Here is a 27,468-nt window from a genome sequence, read left to right as displayed (position 1 = left end):
AATAATCAGTTGTAAGCTTTGTTTATTAATTACCTATTTGCTTAGTTAATCCGTTCGCTAACTTTGTTAGTTTGAAACGCAGGTTTTTTTACGCGAAATTACATAAAAGTGTGGTGTGAACTTGCTGTGTAGTCGATTTCTAACGATTGAGTAATCCAAGGGCCCTATAACGTGAAGCTATTCCAAAATGTTTTTATTTCAATCTCCTGATGTCTAATTTGCGTAACCGCCGACGCAAGCATCGGTCGGTCACCCGCAGGGTTGTTTGAACAGACCAATCAAACGCTCTCCTTGTTCATAGGGATGTCACTTTTGTTTGCTTGAAAAACGAATAACATTGCCTATGCTCAGCGGCTTCTCTTATCTAATTCACTGACAAGAGGTGAGGAGCACGCTCAAGTGGAGAGGGATGTGATGGGGCACTGCACTGAAAGTCGATAACCGGACGAAGAGGGTGGTGCCGCCGTCTACGATTGGCCCGCTTTCCCTTATTTAACTCGCGGTGGCTGGTCGAAAATCACGGGGGCATGCAACGGAAGCTTAAGAATAAGGCTAAAATGTATCCTCAGCAGAGTTGGCAGAACGAGGTCGTAAACGTGTCGAAAGTGCTCGAAATGTTACGCGGCCGCGCAAAAAGTTTTATTAAAGCAAATAAAGCCATGCTTTCCGGCAGGTGCGAGTGCCTGGGCGATCGGCGGTAGCCATCTTTTATTCCTTTCGGAACGGGACAGCCTGTGGCTATTTAGAAGAAAACTTGTTCGGCATTTTAATGTATCTTTAACGCATACACGTCACTTTGACGCGGTGAGTTTTTGCAGTTTTGTGACGTCGAGTGACAGGCAGGTGAAGTGGTTGCAGCCCGAAAGCTTTTGACCAATAGCCGAGTGCTAGTGACGAAAAGACATCGAATCATAAAGAACTATTTGTTTTTGTTCGGTCAGATCATGTATAATCAATGTGCACGTGTCATATCAGATGGGGAGGTATCGCGGTTTTCGTGACGTCCCGTGACAGCCAGGCGAACTGGGGGTGGTCCAAAAAAGTTTTTAACCAATCGCGTAGGGCTGATTGCAGAATTGGAATAGAAAAGTCTGGAATAGTTTTACGTTATAGCGCCCCAAGTGTACAATTTGAATTAGAATTAAGCCGCAGCTGTTGCAAACGCAGTTGAACCTGGAAATGAAACAAGGTGTTGGTTGTTTCGAAGTTGTTCGCGTTTAAGTTTCTGAACACTGTGCAGAAGCAGGGCGGCGATTTGCACGTTTTATTGCCCAATATTCACACGCCGATACAGGCAGCCGACCCTTGCACAATAACGAGCGTACGCGCTGAACGCCCGTGGCGTCCGTTCGGCGCCTGCTCTCTAGTCCATTGCGGGCGATGAAGCTTTCCTATAGCGTTACGTGCTGGTTCCGTGACCAGATAACGGTATTCAAGTACCCTGCCTATATATATAATGTACACTAAAAGGGGGATAGCAACCAGTATGGGACGTCCTATAGTAAACACCCAGCCAGTGAGGATGGAATGTGACTAAAGGGGAGCAAAAACGATAGGATGCGCCCCTCGTGCATTAATTACACATGTACGCACCGCCGACCCTCTCCGCTGCCTATGACGGCATTAACGCGTTGGTTATGCCGCGCCGGGTAGCGCGCAAACAAATTAAGCGGAACTTCCCTGAACGGGAACTGTTGAAGATATGCGTAGGATAATATGGCAGTCGGCGTGGTGCGGAATGTATATGTCCGGCAATGTAAATATGTGCCTCTCTCTGTTCGTACACTCCGCACGCATATATAAATAAATAACGCACACTGCGTTATCATAGTCCACCCCACCCCCTAAAACACACACACACACACACACACACACACACACACACACACACACACACACACACACACACACACACACACACACACACACACACACACACACACACACACACACACACACACACACACACACACACACACACACAACACACACACACACACACACACACACACACACACACACACACACACACACACACACACACACACACACACACACACACACACACACACACACACACACACACACACACACACACACCGCCATATAATGCCACACATATTGGACAGCTCTCGTTCAGCTGTGCGCCGCTTAATTTTTTACTTTCGTGTTACGCAGCCCTTCGGAGCTGCTTCACCTTGGCACGTTTCGAGTCGATGTTTCGCGTTCGCAGTGCACCACTATTCGGCTGTCAACCTGCAAACGCTCTTTGGAGGTGCGGCCTGTCGCATGCAGTCTTCTGCGCCGCAGCAGTGCTCGTGACGGGCTGCGTGTGCTGCATGCAGGGCAGCTGGAGATGGCAGGTGGCGGCTGGGTGCAGAGCGACGAGGCGACCACTCACTACTCGGCGATCGTCGATCAGATGACGACGGGGCTGCGCTGGCTCAACGACACCTTCGGCGAGTGCGGCCGGCCCCGCGTCGCCTGGCAGGTCGACCCATACGGACACTCGCGCGAGAACGCCGCTCTCTTCGCACAGGTGTGCACGTGATACGTAGTTCAAGCTGCTGGGGGCCGCCGCCACGTTGAGTTTGGTTCGCTCTGTACGACAGTTCAGCCCAATAGGTCACGCCTTTTGCGGTCAGTGGAAAGCCTTGTTCAGAGGGCTCTATAGAGCACACCGACTGTCGTTTAAGTTCGAGGTTAAATTTCGTAACCGAACAGTCATCAGGCTAAAAGTAAATCTGCCATACCCCGTTGCGGGGCCGGATTCACATGCATTTAGTTCGCAAGTGCTCTTTGGAATTGTCCGGTCCATCTTTACTAATAGTACGTCCAACACCGCGGTTGGCTGGCAGGTGCTCTTACACGCAGTTCCAGCGTAAAATATTTCTTGTGAATAGGGGCGCTGTTCTCCAGCTCGAGGGCGTCGGTTTGATTCCCGGTCACGGTGGCTGCATTCCTATGCCTATGCAGCCGCCACGGCTGCCTATGAATGCAGCAGAAGAACAATGCTTTCTCATGGCCGACTTACGCACAGACCGCACGCGTGCGGTCGTGCTTAAATCTGCACATGTCGCACACAATTTCGGCCCACATTGGGTCCACACAAGCAGTGCCGGCCAGCTGAAATTTGTGCACTTGTGTACGACATGTCCATTATTCCACACGACCGCACGCATGCGGAAGGTGTGCGGTGCGGCGTGCGGTTTGAGTGCAAGTCGACCCTATAGATGTAGGCGAATAAGGGCCGCCTACGGTATCGCTCAAGGTGGACACTTCACAGTTATGCGGTAGAAAGGAAGTCTCGAGAGCACTCCCAGGCTGTCTCCCTCCCAAGGAAGGACCAAGCACAATGCTGCTCAGTTTTCGGTGATCTGAAGAGAACCGGTGTATTCAGGATGACGTGATAGATGACCACGGACGGACTGCAGAAACATTCATGTGCAGACGTTCCGGTGCAGCTCAAGGAACCGTTGGCGTTCGAAATGAGTCCGGAGTACTCGATCATACGGTGTTCGTAGTGCTATCCGAACAGAGGCTCTACTCATGGGGATTTCTTGCGCCAGGCACTATATTTTTTGCAATTTTTTCTCCTTCTTCCGCAAGCCCGTATTGCGTGCAGCACTCTCGAAAAAGGTATACAAATGAAATTAGGTTAGATGGCATTGCTATACGCAAGGCGTTCTTTTCTATGCGGATGTTTTATTTTTCAACTGGGCGCATCAGCATTCACACATTTTTTTCGCACACCATTTCAGTATTATACTCACCTACTCACCTTTCAGATGATATCTGAAAGGGTATCAAAAGATCGCAGACATTAAATGTAACGGCTCGTATTCATAAAGCAGACCGTGGAGCGCTTCGTAGGCGCTGCCGCAGTGATAAGTATGCATCAGTGAACATTAAAATTTACAGGACCGACACTTCTACCAGAGCCGTAGAGCGCGACTAGGTAGTCTGCGCACAAGGCGCCTGCTGGCGACAAATAGATTAAAATGGGCGACGAAGGCGGGAGGAGCGCTCAATCGGTAGTGGGAAACAAAAACATGTGTTTGCCGTGGTCGAATCTCTGCGGCGCCACGTCGCATTACGTTTGGCCTTCGGCTGTGCCGTTCAACTTTTACAACTACTCACTTGCGTTTAGGCGTGCTGAAACCGCTCGAAAGGTGTCCTGCGCGGAGCCGCTTCGAGTAAGCACACGTTGTTTTGTTTTGCGCTGTCTCTGAGGGGGTGCGACTTGGGATGAAATAGAGCTGCCACTCACTTACTCACGTAGTACTCACGTACGGGGCAGAAACCTGGAGGCTTACGAAAAGGGTTCTACTCAAATGGAGGACGACGCAACGAGCTATGGAAAGAAGAATGATGGGAGTAACGTTAAGGGTAAAAAAAGAGCAGATTGGGTGAGGGAACAAACGCGAGTTAATGACATCTTAGTTGAAATCAAGGAAAAGAAATGGGCATGGGCAGGACATGTAATGAGGAGGGAAGATAACCGATGGTCATTAAGGGTTGCGGACTGGATTCCAAGGGAAGGGAAGCGTAGCAGGGGGCGGCAGAAAGTTAGGTGGGCGGATGAGATTAAGAAGTTTGCAGGGACCACATGGCTACAATTAGTACATGACCGGGGTAGTTGGAGAAGTAAGGGAGAGGCCTTTGCCCTGCAGTGGGCGTAACCAGGCTCATGATGATGACGATGAGAGCTGCCGCGAAGGCCTTCTTAAGTTGCAAACGTGCGTTGATTCTACTGAGCGCCATAATCATACCTTCAAGTTTATTACGCTTAGTCATCCAGGGCTGCTTCAGTCGACCTCCGTTACGAACTGCCTCTGCTACTGGCACAAACCTTTAGTATATTAATGAGATGCTAAACGTATCCGCCGCTGGCGTAGAGCTCTGCGTGGCGTTGTCATTCGCAGTCCGTATAACAACAGACACACAACGCGGCAACATACACTGCTCAAGCTGTCAAATCGCTTGTAACGGCTAGACTGTCACGAATACCATAAGCTGCATGAATTTACTCAAATCTGGAAGCGAGGAAACGTCGCGAACGCATCGTACACAATGTTGCCATATATATATATATATATATATATATATATATATATATATATATATATATATATATATATATATATATATATATATATATATATATATATATATATATATATAGGGCGGAATTTTCAGGTTCTGGGACCTGGGGGGAACTAAGAGCTCACATTGGTAGCGTATGACCAGAGGCCTCCTTTGGTACTATTTAAAACAAGTAAAGCCTTGAAGGACTCTAGGTACTCTTGTACAGCGCTATAAGTGCGCGTCTTCCCGCAGATGGGCTTCGACGCAATCTTCTTGGGTCGCGTGCACGTGGCCGACAAGGAGTACCGCCGCAGGCAACGCTCGCTGGAGTTCGTCTGGAACACCGACAGGAGCATCGGTGCGTTCACCCGCAAGCTTCGCCGTCCTGGTCGGCACCAGCCCACGCGTGCTTTGCAAACATTCCACAGGACACGAATGCTCGTTATTGGTACATCGCGGCTCTGAGTGGCTGTTAATTGGTTTCAGGAGCCAAAAACGGGGAATAATTATTGCCGGAGACGTAACCTGTGCAGGGGGGATGCAAATTATGTCGTTTAAACAGTCTTTCTTGCACCATTCGAACGATAAACAGGAAGTCATAGCGTCAGGGCTTGCATGCTCCGCATTTTATTTTCACTGTCTAAGACTGAATGGAGATCTCTGAGTGAAGTGGACACATGCTTTTTAAGTTGTAACGCGGATGATTCCTTTAGCTCAGGCCTACCATAACATAATCACCCGCCACCTACCTTTCGTTGTATTTCCCACTTCCCCTTTCCCTAGTGAGGAGCAGCAGGCTAGAGGCACGCTCTCCAGACCGACCTCTCCTCCTTTCTCTTCATTAAAATCTCCTCCTCCTCCTCCTCCTCCTCCTCATACTAGGCATTGAAACTGTTCACTACTGTATGTAATGAAGCTGACGGACGCGAAGACAAGACATGCATTCTTTTTTTTTCATTCCACCACAAAAGGAAAGAAAAGAAAAAAAAAGGAACGGACTCATACAGCGCAATTCGGCCTGTGCTGTTAAATTAACTGAAGAGGTGGGCATTATTTGAGCGAAAAATTGCAGTGTCAAGTTAGGTAATTAAAATATTCACTAATACATTTTCTAATTCTTCATTGTAGGGCAAATGTTGCAATATCGAGAGTGAAGACAAGCGGAAAGGCAGAGAAGTAATGTCTATATATCTTAAAACTAACATGACTTTCTTGATATCCATCCTTAAAATGTACAGCGAAATACGTTGGCATTGCAGTTAATATTTTCCCGAAAGACTTCCTCTAGCAGTTCAGGACGATCTTAACTAAAACGCCGACGCGAACTTTGCAGAACTTGCATTCTCTGCGGGTTGAGCATTGGTTCGGACCAGAAGTACATAGAGTGTCACGGACAGACGAAGACAGCGCTAATATGTAAGCAGTAAGGATGACGCGGAGGGAAGAAGAGGGGTATTGCTAGCTGCAGGCTGACCTCCTTGTAAATATATAGCGGAAGCAGTAGGGGGAGGGGAATCCACCGTTGGTGTGCCACGGATGTCAATGCCGTTCATAAAGCTGGTGTCAGTCAACGCGGAATCAAATTAGTATTATGATTTTTATGCTGAAACACACATCGACCCTATTTGGCTCAATAAGAACGACCAACAGCGCGACAGCCGAGGTACCAGCGAATTCTGTAGAGTGAAAATTTGGTGAAAACTTGATGCCAGCTCTAGCGTGCAGCATGGCCTGAGCATCCTTTGCGGCATTAAAGCCCAAACTAGCGTGCACGACAATTTTGACCATTCTTTTAAAGATAGATAAATAAATAAATAAATAAATAAATAAATAAATAAATAAATAAGGGGGTGATAGTGCTTGTGTGGTTTCTTGATAGGCTCTTCAACCAGTGTGACACCGATGGGAAGTGGGAGCACTGGCTGTGTTTTGGCTTATGGCTTAGTGAGCGATGCGAATGCAGCTGCATAAGTTCGTCTTCTGACAAGTAAGCTGTAACACCTAAATAAAGACCAAAAAATCTCAGATTAAACCGATATCAATGGTGGAATGCTGACGTTATTGGTACCGGGAGGTTTGGTAAATGCTCAGAAAGAGAAATTTGATTTTCACTTCCTCTTCTGGAAAGTCATCTCTCTCTCTCTCTTTCTCTCTCTCTCTCCTTTTCGCAGAACTCATAGAGACATCACTGAAAGTGCTGTATCAGACTAACAAATTTTATTGTTTCCTTTTAATGTCGCGACTAAATAGAGTGTTTTAGTTGAGCGTCATTACGGTACGCTCCGCTCCGAGTGGCCCTGCTATGCCAAAGCGGTGCGGCAGGCGATTTTCACGTTTGTTCAGCGTAGCGGAGCGGACCTCATGTAGTTGCAGCGCCCTTTGGCCAAATTCAGGGTAATGAAAGAAAATAAAAACAGCTATTGATCACTTTTATACAGTAAAACGTGTGTATATATATGTCCATGAAGTGTCTACACGTGCGCTCGTAATGCGTTATCGGTCCATTTTATCCAATGGAAAATAAAGCGCCGTCTTGGGGAACGCCGCGTGATAGCCAGCGAGCTTGCTTTCTGCATCCATTCCAATCCTTTCTGACGCCAAGACTAGCCAAAGCGCTGCGCAGCAGCACGCTCCGCTCAGGCAGCTTCTAAGCTGACCGTGTTACTCGCTCTGCTAGCCCGCTTACGGCTAAGCGGACGGCGCATGCGCATTCGCGCTTCCTCTCCGCTCAGCTGCTGAGCGGAGCGTAAACACGCTCAACTAAACCACTCTAGTGAAGGCCACTTCACGAAGGATTACGTTTAGCGGTGTTTACCCCGAAAGCGCACGAACTGCTTGCGAACTGCTGGCTATAGGATCATGCGATGTCACGCAGACGCTGTGATTCTTCCTTTCTGTGTTACAATAAGCATAAGCATGCAAATCGCTGCACATCACAAACCGTGCAGAAGCTGCGAAGAGGAGCACGAAAATCAGCGCCAGTGAAGCCGCTGTAGCTTTGCAGTGTTAGCGCATACATACAGTTAGCATGCCGCACGACACGCTTGATTTTTTTTTCACCCCCACCCATTTTTGCGGGTTCGGTTGTCGTGAGCAATTACAACGAGTTTCTGCTACGTTAGCGGTATTCTTGTGTGCTAAACGCTCTATACGGAGTATATGTGAAACAGGCGATACCAAGCGCGCTATACGCAGGGAGCAGCGCCGACCTGTTCGCGTCCATCCTGCCCAATGTCTACATGCCACCCAGGGGCTTCTGCTTCGACAAGTACAGCTGCAACACCGACCCGGACGTACTGGTAAGTGAACTACCTAACATCTCGTCTCTCATAATGTCCACGTGCCGCTCGCTCAACGTGCCTAATTTGCATGCATGCGGGTATAAACGCGCGGGAGACGTGTGGAACTCTAGTTGAAACGGGTGTGTCCTTATACGTTATACAGGAAACCGAGTTAGATGCGCGCACACTTCCTTCGAAGTAGCTATGCTTCGACAGTTTGAATTGGTCGGCTGGACCGCCGAAATTATTCAGCAAACGTAAAATAAGCCGCAATCCAAATTATAACACATCTCAAAGTGGTATATGCAATTAATGACTGAACGCAAGTCATAATTTTCGTTCGCGCGTCAAAGTAGTTTTTCGCGTGAGTTCCACTTTTGCTGCGTGTCGAAATAATTTGATCCGCATAACATAGCGTTTCGTTTATTTCGAGCACTGAAAAAGAAAAGAAAAAGAGGCCTCAAAGGTTGCTCGAATCTCGTCACTACACATTAATATGTACCTGGCGGGCATCATTTGCTAGGAAAACCGAAGCAATCAGTTCAGTAATTACACTAACTACGATAATTACTTCTTAGTTAGAAACATTACGGCGCATGTTTCTATCGTAAAGTTGAAGGAAATTGTCACAAAAGTCTAGTTTCGTGTTCCAACGTGTTAAAACGGCTATGTTAACCGGCATAGATGGCCTCCAACTAGTAGCTGAATTGACCCCATTACGCACGTAACACTGCGAACATGCGGCTCGCGGTGCAAACCTCCTGTCACGTGGCAGGGTTGCGAAAAAGATTAAGCAGGGCCATACGTCTCGATAGAGCGGGTCCGTCTCGCCTCTGCGGCCGAACATGCATCCAGCCGGGAGTTGCGCACATCGTCAACCGGAATAAGGTCGCGGGAAGAGGGAAGTGGGACGGCAGCTTCTTTTTACGCCGCCCAGCTACGCCACAGCAGGGCTGCATAGCAAGCTGCGCTTCGCAGTGCTGCGCGCGTAATCAGGTACGTTCAACAGAGAATTTAAGGCCGATTAAACCTCGGTTTACATGACCGTTTTCGAATGGTTAAGCACGGGCCTTTATGGCGATTCCCTTCAACTTTCCAATCAAAACAAGTGCCTCAAAGTTGGTAACTAGGAAGTTAGTCAATGTAATTAGTTTAATTTGTGAATGGATTGCTTTATTTTTTTCTGGCAAATGATGTCCGCCTGGACGCGTAATTAATGTACAGTGGCGTGATTAGAATAACTACTGCGGACTTCTTTCTTTTTTAAGTCTTCGAAGTAAAAAAACAAAAACTAAAAAGAACACTGCTTCCCAATGAGGCGTAGCTGCATGAGCCTTGTTGGCATGCCAGTTTCTACTTTGTTGTATAGTCCAGGCAGAACGACAGGGTCACAGAAACACACAGCTGTTTGTCTATTGTGCCTTTCTGTGTCCCTGCCGTTCTGCCTACGATGCAACAAAGTAGAAGATATGTTTTCCGTTGGTGCTGTGTTTTTGTTTATATTACCATTTACCTCATTAGTGAAAAAGTGTAGCTGGAAACATACTGGTTCTAATCTCTTCATATTGACTCCATTCAACCCTAACGTGTGAAGGCCATAAAACAGTTGTTGAGATAATAAACTCTGGCCCATGTGGTAGAGAGACAAAAGGGAAGGAGAGATAGGGAGGTTAGCCAGTGTAAGTACCGGCTGGCTACCCTGTGCTGGGGAAAGGAGTAAAGGGAATAAAAGACGAAAGAAGAGAAAAAAGGATCGAAAAAAAATCACACAGTAACGCGATGCTACGCGCTACAACATTCAAAGACGGTCGCACAATTCACAGGTCCTTGAAAACTTCAGCCGAGCCCTTAAGGCCTTGAGTGCCGAAACCCGTCTGGACCAGTGTCCTAGAACTTTTTCTTCTGTGAATGGGCAATTGCTTTTCATCTGACTATATAGAAGCAAATAAAAAATAACGCAAACAGACACAAGGATTGTCAAAATTGACTCCTTCTTTAAGCAGAAAAGCTTTTGTATTATACACTAAAATGTCTTTTTTTAGGTGCTCATGCCATGAATCTTTTGTCACGCAAGATATGTTGAGAATGCGTATAAACGGGGATAACACGCCTGAATTTATTGATGTCTCTCGATAACGTCAGAGATGACCGAGGTGTATGTCTGGTGCGTTTGGCATGAAATGACCCTTAAGAAGGATCCAATATGCTACGTAACCTGTTCTTTTCTTTTTTATTACGAAATAGGTATCTCTCCGATTAGAACATGACGTTTCGGTGTATTGTATCGAGTTATGTTCTCAATGCCAGATAACTTGGGGCCGAATTCACAGAGCTTTTTGTTCATACGTGCTGTTTTTCATTGGCTGATCGCCTTCGCTGATAATATGTCTTACATCGCTATTGACTGGCATGGTCGCTTTTAGCGTGCGAACGTTTTGTGAATACGGGCCCAGATATGAGTGACCAACCGGTGAATAAGCAGATATGAGGACGTTAGAAGTGGGCAGCGGCATGATAAATGCAGGAAGTTAAATCGAATTTCAAAGCAACCTGGTTTAAGTGATATGGCGGTAATCACACTGACATAACAGCGTCAGTGCCCCAAATCTTGTTTTACTTCTGTTCGCACATTTGAGTGACATATACAGTTCAAATAAAACGCCTGAAGGCCTAGTCCACATTCTCCCACACACCGCATGCGGTGGCTCAGTGGCGGCGTTCTCACGAGAACAAGGCCGCGGGTTCGATTCCTAACTGCGGCCGGAGGATTTTGATGGGGCTGAGATGCAAAAAAATTTCGCGTACTTCGATTTATGTTACTTTCAGGAAAACCCGCTGGTAAAAATAAATCTGGAGCGCTCCGCTATCGCGTCACTCATAATTTCCTGTACAGGTTCAAAACGCTGAAATCAACGAATCAATCAATCAATACATCTACTAATTATCGAAATAAATAATCTATCATTTAATTTAATGACATGATTAATTAATTAATTAATTGCACCTACTTGAATTTCGTAAGCATAAATAGTTAATAAGTTAATTAATTGATTAATTACTTATTTACCCATTCAATCAATCGAATATGTAACGTACCGAGGACTAACATCGAGGTCTGAGTGCTGGTAAGCAGAGATAAAAAACAATAATAAATATACCTGACACCACTGCGTCATAAAAATGTGGGCATGTGGGCGTTATTTATATATTCCTGAAACTGTGAGACGCTCATTGTGGTGTTGCACTGCAGGGTGTTGCATTGCAGACGCTCATTGCATTGAGACGCTCATTGTAGCGCACTGTGGTGTCGTTTCCCTTCCGTCCTTGTTTGCTAGCGCTAAATATGCTTTCAGTTTACCAACACGCCCAACAAATGCCAATGTGAGACGCTGTTTGCGCCTCCTTCTTGGTGCATGATGCACTCTGAACCACAAGATCATGCATCTTCAATTAAAGAGCATTTTCCTTTCTTTTTAAAGAATGCATAATGTGAGTGTCATCAGTGTTCTATGCGTTCGCATTCGTGCATGCGGCCTCACCTCTAAAGCCGTGGCAGTTATTGTGGCACAGTCATCCTCTGGCTTTTTTTTTTCAGGCCTACAATGCAAGGACGCGGGCTCGACAGTTCATTGACGCCGTCAAGGAATACGTGAGTATTACAAAAGTGCCTCGCTGAGTTTAAAGCCGTTCCGCCCTTTCCTGCCACATTTTCTCGCTAAAAACAAACTGTTTTGTCGCAGTGTTTTGTTGTAGAAAATATTTAGTGGTCTCCTTTAACACTGAACATCTTGAAATCTGGAAAAACCGAGCGTTCTGAAATATCGTATGAACGTGGCAGTTTCATTATTCCAAATGGATCAGGAAATGCTTGTGAAAATCTTTTTCCCAAACAACGCAGCCAGCTTTGCGCCATCTATATGATTTATGCGTGTTTCCGAAATTATTATTTTTCGTCTTTTCTTTTTTTGCTGCAACGGCACACGCACACACAGAGAGAAAGAAAGAAAAAAAAAAAGCAATAACTGCGCGTCCTCGCTCCTTGTTTATCTGCAGTTCTTCCGCCCTCCCTTTTCCTTATGCACGATGATTAAATGGGCGGTGTGGTAAGGATCGAGTCCCACTCGTGCCCCAAAAGCGAAGCACCATCTTTTTCTCGACTTACGTAGCTCACGCTTCGCCGGCCGTTTTTGATCACTTCGACGGTGCGCGCAAGTCGTATTCGATTAAAAGGCGAAATGAAAAAGAAGATCGGTGTTTACAAACGTATCCACGAATATAATAATCTTGCTCCTATAGAATCACGCACAATAACTGTGCGCCTTCGTTCCACTTCTATGAACACAATATTGAAGACACTTACGCTGAATGTACATCGAACTTTTCTGTCCACATTACACACAGGAAAGGACGTGTTATTTTCGCGGAATGGTGTCTGTTTCCCAAGAATCACTAGATCAAGCGAGCATATACTAGGTCCTACGCCTTCCTATTCAAAGCAACGCCAAGCTTTGAATTATAGTTTTTCCTTCGTTCAGGACAGTGGCTTAATTAACAAGTTTTGGCCTATACCACAATACCATCACCTTCGTCTCACCTGTATGTATATATATATATATATATATATATATATATATATATATATATATATATATATATATATATATATATATATATATATATATATATATATATATATATATATATATATATATATATGTGGGTGCAGTAGCCAAAAATTTTGTTCGGGGGGGGGGGGCGCTCGGTTTCCTCGTCTTCCTCCTTACAGAATTTGTCGAGGGATCAAATACATAAATAATAACTGCATTGCAATTGCCAAAGATGCTGCAAACGAATTCTTGGACGCTACGCACTGTCAAGAGAAGTAAAATATGTATTTTTTCATAAAAGAATACACTGGTATGTCCCAAAAACTGTGCCAGAAATAACTGCTATCAATGTTTCGACGTTTTTGTCTATTTAATAAGTAAGAAAATATACCATGAACTTTAGGACTATGTATATCAGTTCGAAGCCAGCAAAGCAGCGCATGCCACCGATATGAAAAATGTAAAGCCGTGAAATGAACAAGTTGAGGACAAATGTATTTCTGAAACTTTGTCAGTCAAGAACCTTGTTTGCATTTTTGTACACATGCAACTGCCAGGGAAATACCTCAATGACGCTGCCATTTGTTCCAATGTATTGCGCAGGAGCACCTGTCACAGGTCGTGTATCGTGATTAACTGCAACGAAATAATAGTCGCAACGGAGACCACATATAAAAAGCAGGAGTTCTGAAAACGTGCGAGTGCGAGTCAAATGAAAGTGAGCCAAAGCGAATATATGACAAACGGGGTACATTATTTAAAAGTAGTCTCCATGAGCATTTAGACATTTGTCCCACTGACTAACAAGTCGCGTGATTTCCGTCTCATAAAACTCCTTTGGTAGCTGCTTCAAAAAGTCTGTAACTGACTCTTTCACGTCATCGTCCCACGAATCTGGTTCTCTTCAGGTGTTTTTTCAAATGCCCCAAAATGTGCAAGTCGCAAGGCGACATGTCTGGGCTGTATGGCGGATGTTGCAGCGTTTCCCACTTCAACTTCGCCAGTTTAGTGTTAACCACATCAACGACGTGGCGACGGGCGTGGTCGTGGAACATGATGACCCCATTCGTCAATTTTTCATGTCGTTTGTTCTTGATTGCGACACGCAGCCGATCCTACGTTTCACAATACCGGAAACGATTGACAGTCTCTCCAGGTTTAGCAAATTCTATCAGTAATGGTCCCTGACGATGGAAAAGAAAAGTCAACACTACCTTTCCGGCGGAAATGACGGCCTTTGCTTTTTTTGGGGGTGGTGAATTCAAATGTTTCCACTGTAAGCTTTGCCGTCGTGTTTCAGGCTCGTAGTAGTAGCACCATGATTCGTTCCCGGTTACAATTGCCGACAACAAGTCGTCACCCTCATTGTGATACCGGATCAGGTGAGTCAAGGCAGCGCCGAACTTCTCCGTTTTCTGGCGGTGGTTCAAAACCTTGGGCATCGATCCATTGCGCACACAAGAGCCAATAACCGAGATGTTAAGGAATTATGGTGGGAACTAAACCGTCACTGATGTTCACACGCCGTGCCAGTTCATCGGCGCTTATCCTCCGTTCTTGTCGAATCAGCTCAGCAACCTTTGCAGCTGCGTTGGGGGTGATTACACGGTGGCTTTGGCCCGGTCGTGGATCGTCTTTGCAACTTTCGCGTCATTCTTTGAAACGTTTCCTCCAATGCATCACAGTGGCCAATGAAATGCAATGTTCAACCTACACGGCAGCTACACGGTGACTAATTTCTTTTTGGGAAACACCTTGAACTGTCAAAAACCTCACGACACCACGCTGTTTAACTTTTGGAGTGCCCATTATGTTACGCAACTATGTTCAATCCAGCGCATGAGAGCATTAAAGAACATTTATCCTCACACCTGCATGTCACTTTTGTGAATGAGAGATGCCCATGTGCTACGTGCATGCCTCGCCGATAACGAACAGAACCATTATTGCGCGGGGTTGGTTGGCTCACTTTCATTTGACTCGCCTTCGTACATTATAAACGCGAAGATACAGCTTGATAAAGGGCAAAAAAAGTGCCACTGGAAACAAAGTTCACTGCACGTATATACACAAAACCTCGCAATGAGTTATTTAAAGATACGTAAAAAAATTATGGGGTTTTACATGTCAAAACCACTTTCTGATAATGAGGCACGCCGTAGTGGAGGACTCCGGAAATTTCGACCACCTGGGGTTCTTTAACGTGCACCTAAATCTAAGCACACGGGTGTTCTCGCCCCCATCGAAATTGCGCCGCCGTGGCCGGGATTCGATCCCCCGACCTCGTGCTCAGCAGCCCAACACCATAGCCACTGAGCAACCACGGCGGGTTAAGATACGTATATGTGTCCAATAAATCTACGTATCTAAGAAAAAGTCACTCTATATAATGCGTCAAACATGAACATGTTGCGCAAACACAGATTCATAGATTCGCCCCCCGCCTCCCTCCACTCCCCCCGATGTATCTCGCGCGACGGAAGGCGGCGCACTTCCTCCCCGCTTTTCTCCCGTGCGGACACATGAGCCACCATCGTCGGCTCACCTAAGTCGCCCCCCCCCCCCCACCCCCGCTCTCGCTTGCACATACAGCGTGCGGCGCGCGGTCACGATGTTATCGCCATTGGACTGTATACGGAACATGATGGCGACGGCAGGAATGCGCCCCGAGTGTCCAGATAATTGCTATCGCAATAATATAATAAGAGTATCCGGCAACTGAAGCGTCCCGTGGCCCATTACTTTCCGCAAAAGTTACAAAATCGAACTTTCACCATGCGACAAGTCGCTACGCCGCGACAATGTCTTTTTTTTTTTTGTGGGGCGGGGCACCGAAATGAAGAAAAGCAAAGGAAAGCATGTTGGCCACAATCGAATGCCTACTTTGGGCACCTAATGTGGCTACCGAAGGAATATCAAGAAAACGTGAAACGCTTGGTCCACAGAGAACCCATACGCACACTGCTCGCTATCCTACACCGGCGAGACAAGACTTTCCGGAGAGGTTGCACTCAAGCGAACGCGTTAGAATACGTTGACTCCCGCGACGTGATGGCGGCTAGTGACTATTGTTTCTTTTTCTCGCCTGCTAGCCAGAAGGCGTCCATGACTCTGCCAGGCGAAAATCCACTCGGCCAGACAAAAACGAACGCGCGCCCAAGTTCGCCGCGCGGTGGTCGGGGCAACACGAGAAGGACGCATACGCTCTGGCTGGCTCTGACAGCCCGCGGGTAGCGAGAACAAGAACATTGAAGAGGCTCAATGTGTGCTCGCGAATTGAAGTGAAAGTAGAGAAAAAAATAAGGGCGTAGTTACCTTTGATGGCTTCAGTGTCTAAGCATGGATGCTTTGGCGCAGGCGAAAGAAATTTTTATATTTTTTTCTGTGACATGACGGCACAAATGGACCACCACAACACTTCGCCTCATCGGACCTAGCTGCGTGCTTTGTCAACTTGTCTGATAGTGTGTTGATTTGGCTTGTCTCGTTGTATCACAGAGGTTGTATGGTCTGATGTACGACTTTAGAAAAGGCAATGCACCTTTGGCGTCAAATGTTTCTAACAACATTAAATCCACGAAGTTCCGGAATTGAAAATCTAAAGCACGACTTTGGAAATGTCAACGCACATTTCGCATCGAAAGTTCGAGAACTTTATACCCATAAAATATCGGAATTGAAATCCATGCGCTCCGTTGATTCCGCGGCCTCCGCGAGATGTCGCGACGAGCCCACTCGCCATCAAGACGCCCTTGAAACCAACGCTTGAAACTGTGCTCAGGATGGGGCTCCTTGAGTTATGTGACTGCCGTTGCATGGGCGTTGCCGCGAAATCCAGCCCGAGTTCGCAATGTACGCGCTGAAATGTACGCGCTGAAAAATGACATTCTAGACAAAATCCGGAATGGTTTCCGGCGCCGGGGGGTTGTTTTTGGTCGGTGGTACATGGACAGCACGAAAAAATTTCGGGGAGGAGGGGGCTGAAGCTTCGTAAGCCCCCCCCCCCCCCCCCCCCTGGCCACGCCCCTGATATATATATATATATATATATATATATATATATATATATATATATATATATATATATATATATATATATATATATATATATATATATATATATATATATATATATACATTCTCGTCCTTTATTTCTTTCTTTATTATATGGTACATAGATCTTGGTGGCGCCTTTAGTAGGCGCCGGCTACTCCTTTTCACACAGAGATTTAAAAAATAATAATTAATGCATTAAAACTACAAGCCAACTCCAAAGCATAATAACACAAGATTCAGTCTCATAAGTACACTAATTCCACGCTACAAACTGAAAGTCAACACCAAATCATAAAAACAGAAAGTCCAGTCACACAAGTACACTAATGCCGCACTAAAACTGAAAGTCAACTCAGAAACACAGCAACAGAAAGTCCAGTCACATAGGTGCACTAAAGTAAACACAAATTCCGCTCACTTAACTGCACTAAAATCAGGGAACATAAGAAAGCGCGGATTAGATTCAAATGAAGGTGCACGCTGCTCTTGCCGTCCTCTTTTCCCCAGGGCCTTCCTGCTTCCGCGATGTCCTTATCTGTGCAAGGTAGCATGTCGATGCCTACACATACACCAGTAAAATTCTCCGCATTTCATCAGAGAGCTGTTTCTCTCTCTCTCCGAGATCTCCCCGCAGCGAAAGGTGGGAAACCCTGCGGAGCCACCCTTTTGTCTGCGCAGGCCAAGCATTACGAAACACGCAACGTGATGGTGACCATGGGAGGTGATCTGGCGTACACTAAAGCGGAGTCCTGGTTCGACAACATCGACCGCCTTATTTCGGCCGTCAACAGAGAGGTGAGCGGACAGTTCCTGCGACCGCGCCGGGCTGGTGTTTATCCTCGCTCCTTAGTCAAAACACCGTAAGTGGCCTGAAGAAGAGCAGCGCGAGGACAAATAAGAACGGTCTTCAATAAATAAGCGGCAAGAACTTGTCGCGCTTCCGGCTGGGAAACGCGGAACTTGTTCCGAAGTCTGGAGACCAAGTGAACAATGCGGTGTGGTCCTAAGAAGCAGGAACATCTTACATTGGTCGCTAGGTGTGTATAGACTAGACCATATAGATAAAACAGCGCAGATGATTAGCAAAAGGAAGCGACGGTATTCATGAAGGCTGAGGCATGGCTTGGCTGAGGCTGTTCACATGAGGTGCTCCGTCAGTTTGGTTTCGTTTGGCCTTAAACGATATGGAGGCTCAATCCACTACGAGAGATTGGCCAAGAATCGGGCGGTAGTAGGAAAGAAATGAAAAATAATTTATGTAAAATAAAAGAGAACATTTTAATGAGCTAATAATAGAACAATAATAAATTACCATAACGAAGAGATGCGATGTTTTGAATCATGCTGTTGGGACTTTTAATATTGAAGATTCTAATAATAATGCTACTTATTGATGAAGACAATAAGTGTCCGGCTTCACCTTCGTCTGCCTCCGTTGAATAACTCTGGTGGCAGCGCTTTTGTGCGCCCTGTTCCATGGCATGCCCCGTCTGACTCAGTACTGTGCGTACTTTTCTGTTGCTAATAGATGGCGACGCACGTAAGCACACTGTTAATGCCACTGTTTCGCACTTTGCGCGAAAGTGCGATCCTTTCTTTTGATATTTTTTCCCCGCCAGTGCACTTGAAATTAGTATTCATTTAGTGCTACAGAAAAACACGCCTGTGGTGATATTATAATCAACGACGCAACAGAAGTTACTTCATCGCAACGAAGCGACGGTCATTGCGAAGAAATGAGATATGTGGCAGGGCCCGTCAGGAGCATACAAAGCTACTGGAAAGCAGCAGGATGTCTTAAGCAAATGAATAGTATCGTCGCATTCTGAGTTGAAAATGTGGTCATGTGGGACACGCCACGAAGCTTTCCTTTTTCGTAGCAACTTCCAGTGGTCGAGCGCTCGACAACAGCCCTTGCCTCATACTACGGGTCCTGTTAGAAACACCTGGAGTATTAGGCTTCTAATATTACTCTGATAAATTGTCCTTTCATACAAACAACTGATTTGTCGAGCTCAGAAAGCCACTCACTATATTGGGATTGTAAAATATTCATTTGGTTGCAATGGTTGCAATCGAGGATGCCTTCGTTCAGATTGGCTGGTTTGGATCCTGAAGCCTACGCTTTCTTAAGAGTACGCAGAAGGTAGCTTACTTGAGTTGTGGAATGGCGAACGCTATGTCATGGAAAACGGTAGAAGTCAGACTGCAGACCATCGCCAATCGAACATGCACGTACCATACAACAACGCGTAAACACCTGATGTAATAAATAAATAAATAAATAAATAAATAAATAAATAAATAAATAAATAAATAAATAAATAAATAGTGGTAACGGTGCCGCAGGCGCTCGTACGCTTCGAAGACGCGTTCACGTGCACATTGTGGGTCGGTGTGGAAAGACGCGCGCATATCGGAATGCAAGGTATTCGGGATAACAAGGAGCCACTTGCGACCGTCGGGCTGGTAGTTGCGTCGATACAAGGGGTTGTCCCGGACGGCGAAATGGGCAGCTTGGCGACGCATGGAACTACGGGAGATGCAGTCGAGCTAGAAAGTCGAGCAGTCGAGCCAAAAGAGGGACTACCCAGCGATCCTTGCGCTGTTCTGATGCGAAGGCGTCGATGTCGACCGACGACACCGCCTCAAAAATAAATAAATAAATAAATAAATAAATAAATAAATAAATATGCAAGATGTTCGAAAACACCTAGATGAATAAAGCTGTCACAGACAGCTTTATTTGAAGGAAGCGAGAACGGACCAAAATACAAAAATACAAAAGCTGTAAGGGCTCTGGGAGCATATACAATAAGATACAATAGAGAAATTGCGCAATCACACATAAAAACGCGACGTAATATTGAGCGACACCGAAATTTTACAAAAGGCGTTTATTCAAGATAAAACATTCAGGAAATTCATGGTGAGAAAAATTTTCATTGACGCTTTGCTTCTTAGAGTAGAGGTGACTCGAGTAGGCGTAGTGATAACCCTACAGTAGCCAAACACCAAGAAGTGCATTTCGGCACTGTTGGGCATGCGGCCGATTATCAAGAACATTTGTGCTAAAATTGTCCCTACGCAGCTTTCTATGCTGGTGACGTGAGGCGTGCTCAAATGTTTGTTCTGTACAGCAAATTTCATAAATAAAAAGGTTAGCTTATGAGCTGACGGGATAGCCGTCCCGGAATAAACTAAGTACGTGTTAAGTTTCACATAAAAGTGAGAGCCGTCGAGGGTCTTGTGTCTCAGTGCAAAGTGTGTGTTTCCGTAGAAAGTTTTATCAGCACAAACAATGAATTCAGTACGTTCGGATGCGGAGGCACTTCTGATACCGAATAGTGTTTTGGGACACAGTTATCAATCAATCAATCAATCAATCAATCAATCAATCAATCAATCAATCAATCAATCAATCAATCAATCAATCAATCAATCAATCAATCAATCAATCAATCAATCAATCGCAGGCCTCAAGTTCGGGCGTAAGGCTGCAGGTGTTCTACTCGAGTCCTTCGTGCTACCTGAGGGCACTGCACGCGGCCAACCGGTCGTGGCCCGCGCACACGCGCGACTTCCTGCCGTACGCTGACCGGCCGCACGTCTACTGGACGGGCTTCTACGCCAGCCGGCCCGGCCTCAAGCGCTACGCCCGGCAGGCCAACGGATTCCTGCAGGTCACTCCCGCCGGTCGTGTCACGCTGTCTGGCGCATTACGCTGCGTACTGCTGCAGGGCGGTGGACAAGACTCGCGGTCGCGCAATTGTTCGCCACAAAAGTATCTTTCTTGCCTGAATGCACGGTATAACCGGCAATGCTAGACATTATCGAACTCAGTGCTGCTTACTGATCTCTAGTCGAATCCTTCGACGTTCGAGGTGAAGGACCCTTTCATATCCTCGTTTCTCGGCCGACCTTTTGACATATCTACATAGACCGTTGATAATATCTCGGGTTTCAGTGATCCGTTTATGTCAATCGCGTGCCATTAAAAATTAAAATACACGCTTTCGTAGTAAATTTAACTAACGCACTAGAGAGAGCGATAATGATCAGAAAGTGCAAAGAGGTCAAGGATGTCCGCTTTGCTACCCTGCACTCGGCAACGGGGATGATGGGATAGAAAGAGATAGTGAAGCGATCGGGAAATAGGGGCGCTGCGCGCGCGCATGCTGGAAGAGGAACCTTCTATGAGTAACCACCTAAGAGGAAAGAACGAAATCAGGGAATAAATAGTTTATCATAACTGAAAGGGAAGCTCTTTACTTTTCGAAGCGAGATCAAGATGCCTTAGAACGCATAGTTATAAAGCGAGGTACACCGAGGAAGAAGCACGAGCTTGTCGCGGTAAAGCTAGGGAAACGATGGAACTTGTTTTATTATAATGTGAAGATATCTGCCCAGTGGTCGGTTTAGGCTCCTGTGGTCTTCGTGAAGCCTTTGAGTTAGGGTAGTTAGTCATAGTAGATGCAAGTAAACGTGCCCGCAGAAGAGATAAGTAAAAAGCGATTGGAAGTTTGGTGATCGAAAAACATGGAGACCACAAACAACTGAGGCGTAAAAAACAAAGTTCCCAATAGTTATTCAGAAAGTTTGATGCAGGGAATTCTTTGTGTGTGCGTTCTTCTTTAATATAGGTAGGATATTAAATAAGAACAAGAGCTTGGTGGCGCAACCCACCACCCCGTTTCAAAGAGGACGCTCATAGCATCCATCCATCCATCCATCCATCCATCCATCCATCCATCCATCCATCCATCCATCCATCCATCCATCCATCCATCCATCCATCCGTCCGTCCGTCCGTCCGTCAGAAGAGCTCTCGACTGAGTAGGCCGGCCATGAATCAAGGAGACCACGGACATGGCGCCCTTTGGCCATAGTTGGCCCTTACGCCATTAAACATAAAACATTCATTCATCAATCAAGAATCTGCTTTACCGTCACTGCCATTGAGTGCAGGTGGTACGTGGCGCGGAGTGATGAAGTGAGCGCACCTTCGAATTCTTTATTGAAGCGTTCGTGTGGTGCAGTAACGTAATTCTAACAACCGAGTGAAATCATTTTAAGACATCTACTTCATTTCTTCCCCACTATAATGAGACGCATATAGTATACGTGATTACACTCACTTATACACAGCGCGTTTAGTTCACCCCGTGCAATATCGCTGGTTTTTTATTGTTGCGGTGAGAAACCTCACACGAAGGTAGCGATGTTGTTTTGTGATGTAAAGAAAAGGTTCACGGTTTTTATCGGTGAGCAGGCCAGCCATCAGCTGTTCGCTGCAGTTCGTCAGCCATAGGCTATCTGGACAAGGTATTATTTTCCGTAGGAATCTTGCTCTTTTGCATGCCCTTATCGCCGTCTGCTAGCCTTCGTTTTACCCATAAGAAAATATAACTCCTGTATATTACAGCTATCATTTTGCCTGGTATACCACTTATTTTTTCATTTCATTTATTTACACTAAGGGCCCAGGGTCGGGCATTATATATATATAGGGGGGGGGGGGGATAACAACAAGAAACTTCAAAAGGGGGTCATAAGAATGAAGAACAAAAATACACACAAAAAAACAACACGAGTATTTTCAGCATTAAGGAGATACAGTGCATCTAGAAGTAGTATGAAGTAATGATTATATAATGCAATAATACAAGTTTAGAGCTACAACACTATTAGAATAATACAACAAATGCATGACAGCGTTCAAAGGTAGTAAGGCGCGCAAACAGGATAACATGGCTAACATGATAACATGAAAAGATCAGCTGGTGTGCTATAGTTTGCTCATTAAGGTAGGTTAGTAGAGCCGATAAGAAAGAAGATAATTCTTTAATGTTGGCAATGGATTGCGGGAAGAGCGTTCCACTCATTTATTGATAAGAGTAAAGGTAAGTGTAAATATCTTTTAGTCCGAGCGAAAGGTAGGTATACCTTGTGTTCGTGGCCAATACGGGCGATGATGTGGGCTACTGGATGAATGAATTTGCGTGAAAAGGCACTGTCACGGAAATAAACAACGGGAAAAAAACGATAATCGCAAATATTTTCTGCGTATTATGAGAGGTAAAATGCCAAGTGTTTTTATGGATGACACACTGTGATACGAGAATACGAGGACGAGATTAATCTAGCGGCTTTACTTTGAATTGGTTCCAGCATGCCAGTAAGGCAAGCTTTATAGGGATGCCATATGTTAGAAGCGTACTCTAATGACGGTTTAATTAGCGAATTAAATGCCTGAAGTTTAGTGACTGAATTAACAAGGCGTAGGCGAGGTTTTAGAACGCCATGCTTTCTAAATGCTTTGCTACTCATTAATTCTGCATGATCATTCTATTTTAGATTGTAATTGAATAGAACTTCTAAGTATTTAATTGACGAAACTGTTTCAACTGCAGAATTGTTAATTGGATATTCCTTAGGCAATAAATTGAGACTGGGACCAAATTTAATGTCTTTAGCTTTCTCAATGTTAATTTTCATTTGCCATTTGCTGCACCATTCTGAAAGAGTCGTTAAGTCAGATTGCAGCGTTGAAGTATCGTTCTGGCTGGTTATTTCTTTATATACTACGCAGTCATCTGCAAAGAGACTCTGTTATTCTATATATCGTTTATGTAGATGAAAAATAACAGCGGTGCCAAACTGATCCTTGTGGCACTCCCGGCTTGACATGCGTGTGGTGGGGTCCGTACTGATTGATTTTAACACTCTGAAGTCTGTCACTCAGAAAGCCCTTCATACACATAAATGAGAGAAAGGGCTCTTTATTAGAAAACAGAGAATTTTGCCGGCGCGTATATAACCGCTGGCATGCTACTTTGTATAGGGATGGGGAATGGGATTAAGAGATTCCAGAAGAGAGTGGGAGAAAAAGAGGATAAAAATAAATATGAACTGTCCGACTGGACCTGATACTAATATTTACAGGTGACCTGGCGGGTAAATTTAGGCTTTTGTATATGAAGTGTGCCATTTTTAAAGCTTTCCTATAAGACCAATTTCTGACAGGTACGGTATGAGCCTTCGAATAGAAGATGAAGTAATCTGTAATCTGTGCCAAGCTGGTAGATTCAAGTTACCTGCATAGTGGAAAAGTACTACGGGTGCAAGGTTACGATGCAAACACATAAATGTTTTATCATCTAGCTATAGGCTACGTAGTTTTGTAACTAACTTTGGTGAGGGACGCGATCGAACACTTTCGAGAAGTCAATAAATATTGAATCGATGAAAAACGACCCATTGATATTTTAAATCGGTTACTAGCTCAAACAACTGGGTGTGACGGGGTATTTTTCTGAAAGCCGTGTGGCTTTCAGAAATGGCCGCAATTTACACGAACTATAGTCTTGCTTGACGGCATGGACCTTACTTTTCAATTTTTTTTCGATGAGCGTGAAATGATTCTGCTCTCCCTCCCGCTCCCGCCAGTCTTGTTACACGAGCTCATGTCTTCAGATGCTTGCAACGTGGCGGCGATGAACGAGTTCGCCATATAGCTCAATCTCGTGGAGCTGACAACAGACAAGGAGCCGGTACAAAATATCAGCGGAGTAGGACATAAAACAATATGTATGAGGGTTCGGTAGTGATTTTGATCCCCGAACAATGAGTAAAAAATAATAAAGTTTGTTTTCCGCGATAACTTTATCAGAAAACGCATTTGCTATCGTTACACAGCACCTTTCGCTGCCATTTGTTTTTTTGTCTCCGGGGCGGCAATAGTCATGGATGCGGCCATTGTATCACGAGAACTAGGGAGCAAAAAAGAAAAAAAAATACGGCGGCTGACAAATACCGTGCGTAAAATATTGTGCTACCGTCCTCTACCCACAATGTGTGCGTCTTCTTCTTTTAACAGGTTTGCAAGCAAGTGGCAGTTACAGCAGGACTTCGAGCATCAATACACAGATTCAGTAAGTGATTCGCAATGCTACATGCCTGTACTCGATCCAATAGACGTGAACAATATGGGGTGAAACCACTAGGATATCTCAGATACGAGCAGAGTTTTGTATCACTGTGACATTATGAAACAACGTCCTGTTTTTTTATTAACTATATTCAAGGAGATGTTTGTCCCTATGAGTGGCACCAGCTACTCTTCTTCTCAAGCAATATAACTGTTCTCAAAATCATGGTCATAACAAACGCAACGAGTCGAAAAAAAATGGTGTCCTCATTTCAAAGTTCGCGTGCACAAAATGTAAATGATCATGTTGGGTTTATTTCAGTGAGCTTTGGCTGTGGTAATGCAGGCCTCTCAATTCAGACTTGACTCTGAAACGTCAAAATAACAGTCATGCGGCTTCATCCTGGCACCGCCTAATAATAATAACAATACAAATAAACAATGCAGTTTTTATTTGCTCTAAGTCGAGGCAATGACAAGTGCGTGTTGTCTGCGGTGACACTGCTCAAAAGCTGCCGATTTCTCTGCAATGCAACATGATAATCTCTTCACATGTCGATCCCTGAACATGATCTTTGCAGCGGAACGGAAGATAACGCCCGAGCTTTGCTGCTGAGGTAAGATAAAGCGTAGCGAAAGTCTACAACACCATTCACTTCCTGTGAAGTGAGCAAGCGGGGTATAATAAGGATTGCCAACCATCCCGAATTTAGTGGGACAATCGCGACTTTTGAGTAAATGTCCCATGTCCCGACTTGACCCAATCGGGACGGCGAAATGTCCCGAATTCTGTGTTTATTCTAGTAGATAACAATGAATAGACCATTTTTCTTTTTATAATGCCGGATAGCTCGTTTGCACGTTCTTTTTTTTGTGGACCTGTTGCATCGTAAAACAAGGGTAATTTCGTTTTTGTCGTGGTTCGAGATCTGTTGCAGGCCGTAACCGTTCACAGTTCCTCTATTTGTGTTAGTAGCCATGCTAGTCGGGCAGCTATACTGCGCCTTTCTTTTAGTAAATAGTGACACGGCAGGGCGAAAAAACAGTTCAGCATTGTTGCACTTACAAACCGGCGGTTCCTGGCACTGACAAGGTCAGTCGTCGCCAACCCTCTCCCCCCGTCCCGACTCTAAAGTTGGCAACCCTACGTAGAGCCCGTTCGGCCTGAAGCAGGCAGGCCCAGGCAGACCAGGTGCCGCTGTGTCAGGCGATAACGTCATTTACGTTGCATCCATGCAGCGCAAGTCTGCAGGAGACCTCGACAAAAACCGCTTATGCGGTAATAAAGCCGGCAGGTTTGTGCGACCTTGCAGAATCAGAACACATATTCCTGCGAGGCATATGTAGGGACCGCGGGCGCCCGACGCGCTTCTTGCACCGTCAAAGCGCATTTCCCGACAGAGAAGCATTTCGGTTTTCTGCGGAACTTTTCTGCAGCCCTTCGTGTACCTTCCTAACCTCCTTACGGTCACCTCGCGCCGTTTCACAGCTGTTGCGCTGATGGTCTTTAGCGCGAAACCACATAGTTAGCACTGCCTAAACTGACGCTTCTGAGCCAGCCAAGGTATATTCAACAAAAGAATCTACTCGTAAGTGTAGAGCGTCTCAAACGTGCATAACGTTTCAAGCAGAAATGTTCGGCCGTTTGCTTATAACAATTCTAAAATCTAACTCTTTGCTCGAAGGGCTCCTTAAAACCTCCTGCGGCAGTTTGGAGATTCTTTACATCACCCTTCAACCTGTTTGCAACATTATCTTCAGAATGTGCTTTCTAGGCAGGCACACTTTATTTCTGCGAAGTTTTGTCGTGATATGCCTCCAGTATAGTTCGTAAGCGCGAAACGTTATAGTGCCCCGGCAGTCATCGACAGCCTCGATTAACACGAATTTGGTAACTCCTTACTGCGCTCTAATGGTACCTTTAAGGGAAATTTCTCCTCCATTTTATTCCCAAGGCACTCTTTCTGATAAACCTGATTTCTGAGACGGTACACTGTGTACTAAACCAGAGAGCGCCCAACGCGCAATTAATAGAACCTTGGTAATTTCTAACAATGCGCCTATTTATCCCGCACAATTCTAACTTTACCAACGCATCACTCTTGACATGCTCAACTTTACCTACAAATTTCACTGACTAGCGTCGAGCACAGTAAAATCTCGTCAAAATTTGGATAGGAGGTTCTCCACCGCATGCATCAAGTCGTATATAACAGCTTCGCCAGAAGATGCCAGCCTATTCTGCGAGATTTACTGCTCCAACGGGGTTCTCGCGCATGGAATATTGACATTATAGGCTTCACGCAGTAACACGTCTGTGCAACGGAGCATTGCGCTGTATTTTACTGAGAGAGCAGTTAAGAGCTCGGCATGGTGTTTGCTCTCTCCGGCCATTTCGTTGCGTCGCGGTGTCTGTCTTCTTGCGTGTTGCATGCATCGTTCATTTAGCCTGGGGTGCAGACACCATATGTGCAACCTTTTACTTCCACAGCAGTGAAAAGCTCAA

General features: G+C 45.4%; 1 protein-coding gene across 1 annotated transcript in view; it reads left to right on the top strand.

Annotated features, from left to right (window-relative positions):
- The window catches only part of LOC142581404 (lysosomal alpha-mannosidase-like), an 86,913-nt gene that overhangs the window by 7,685 nt on the left and 51,760 nt on the right, over positions 1-27,468 (top strand). The window contains exons 3-9 of the mRNA XM_075691208.1: positions 2,346-2,539; positions 5,341-5,446; positions 8,284-8,387; positions 11,965-12,018; positions 17,711-17,827; positions 20,509-20,715; positions 24,912-24,966. Of these exons, the coding sequence (XP_075547323.1) occupies positions 2,346-2,539; positions 5,341-5,446; positions 8,284-8,387; positions 11,965-12,018; positions 17,711-17,827; positions 20,509-20,715; positions 24,912-24,966 (837 nt within the window). The remainder of the gene's footprint in view (positions 1-2,345; positions 2,540-5,340; positions 5,447-8,283; positions 8,388-11,964; positions 12,019-17,710; positions 17,828-20,508; positions 20,716-24,911; positions 24,967-27,468) is intronic.

Source organism: Dermacentor variabilis, chromosome 1 (genome assembly GCF_050947875.1).
Source record: "Dermacentor variabilis isolate Ectoservices chromosome 1, ASM5094787v1, whole genome shotgun sequence".
In the NCBI taxonomy this organism is placed as follows: Eukaryota; Metazoa; Arthropoda; class Arachnida; order Ixodida; family Ixodidae; genus Dermacentor; species Dermacentor variabilis.
Note: the sequence above shows the minus strand (reverse complement) of the source record. Positions and strands in the feature narration are given on the sequence as shown.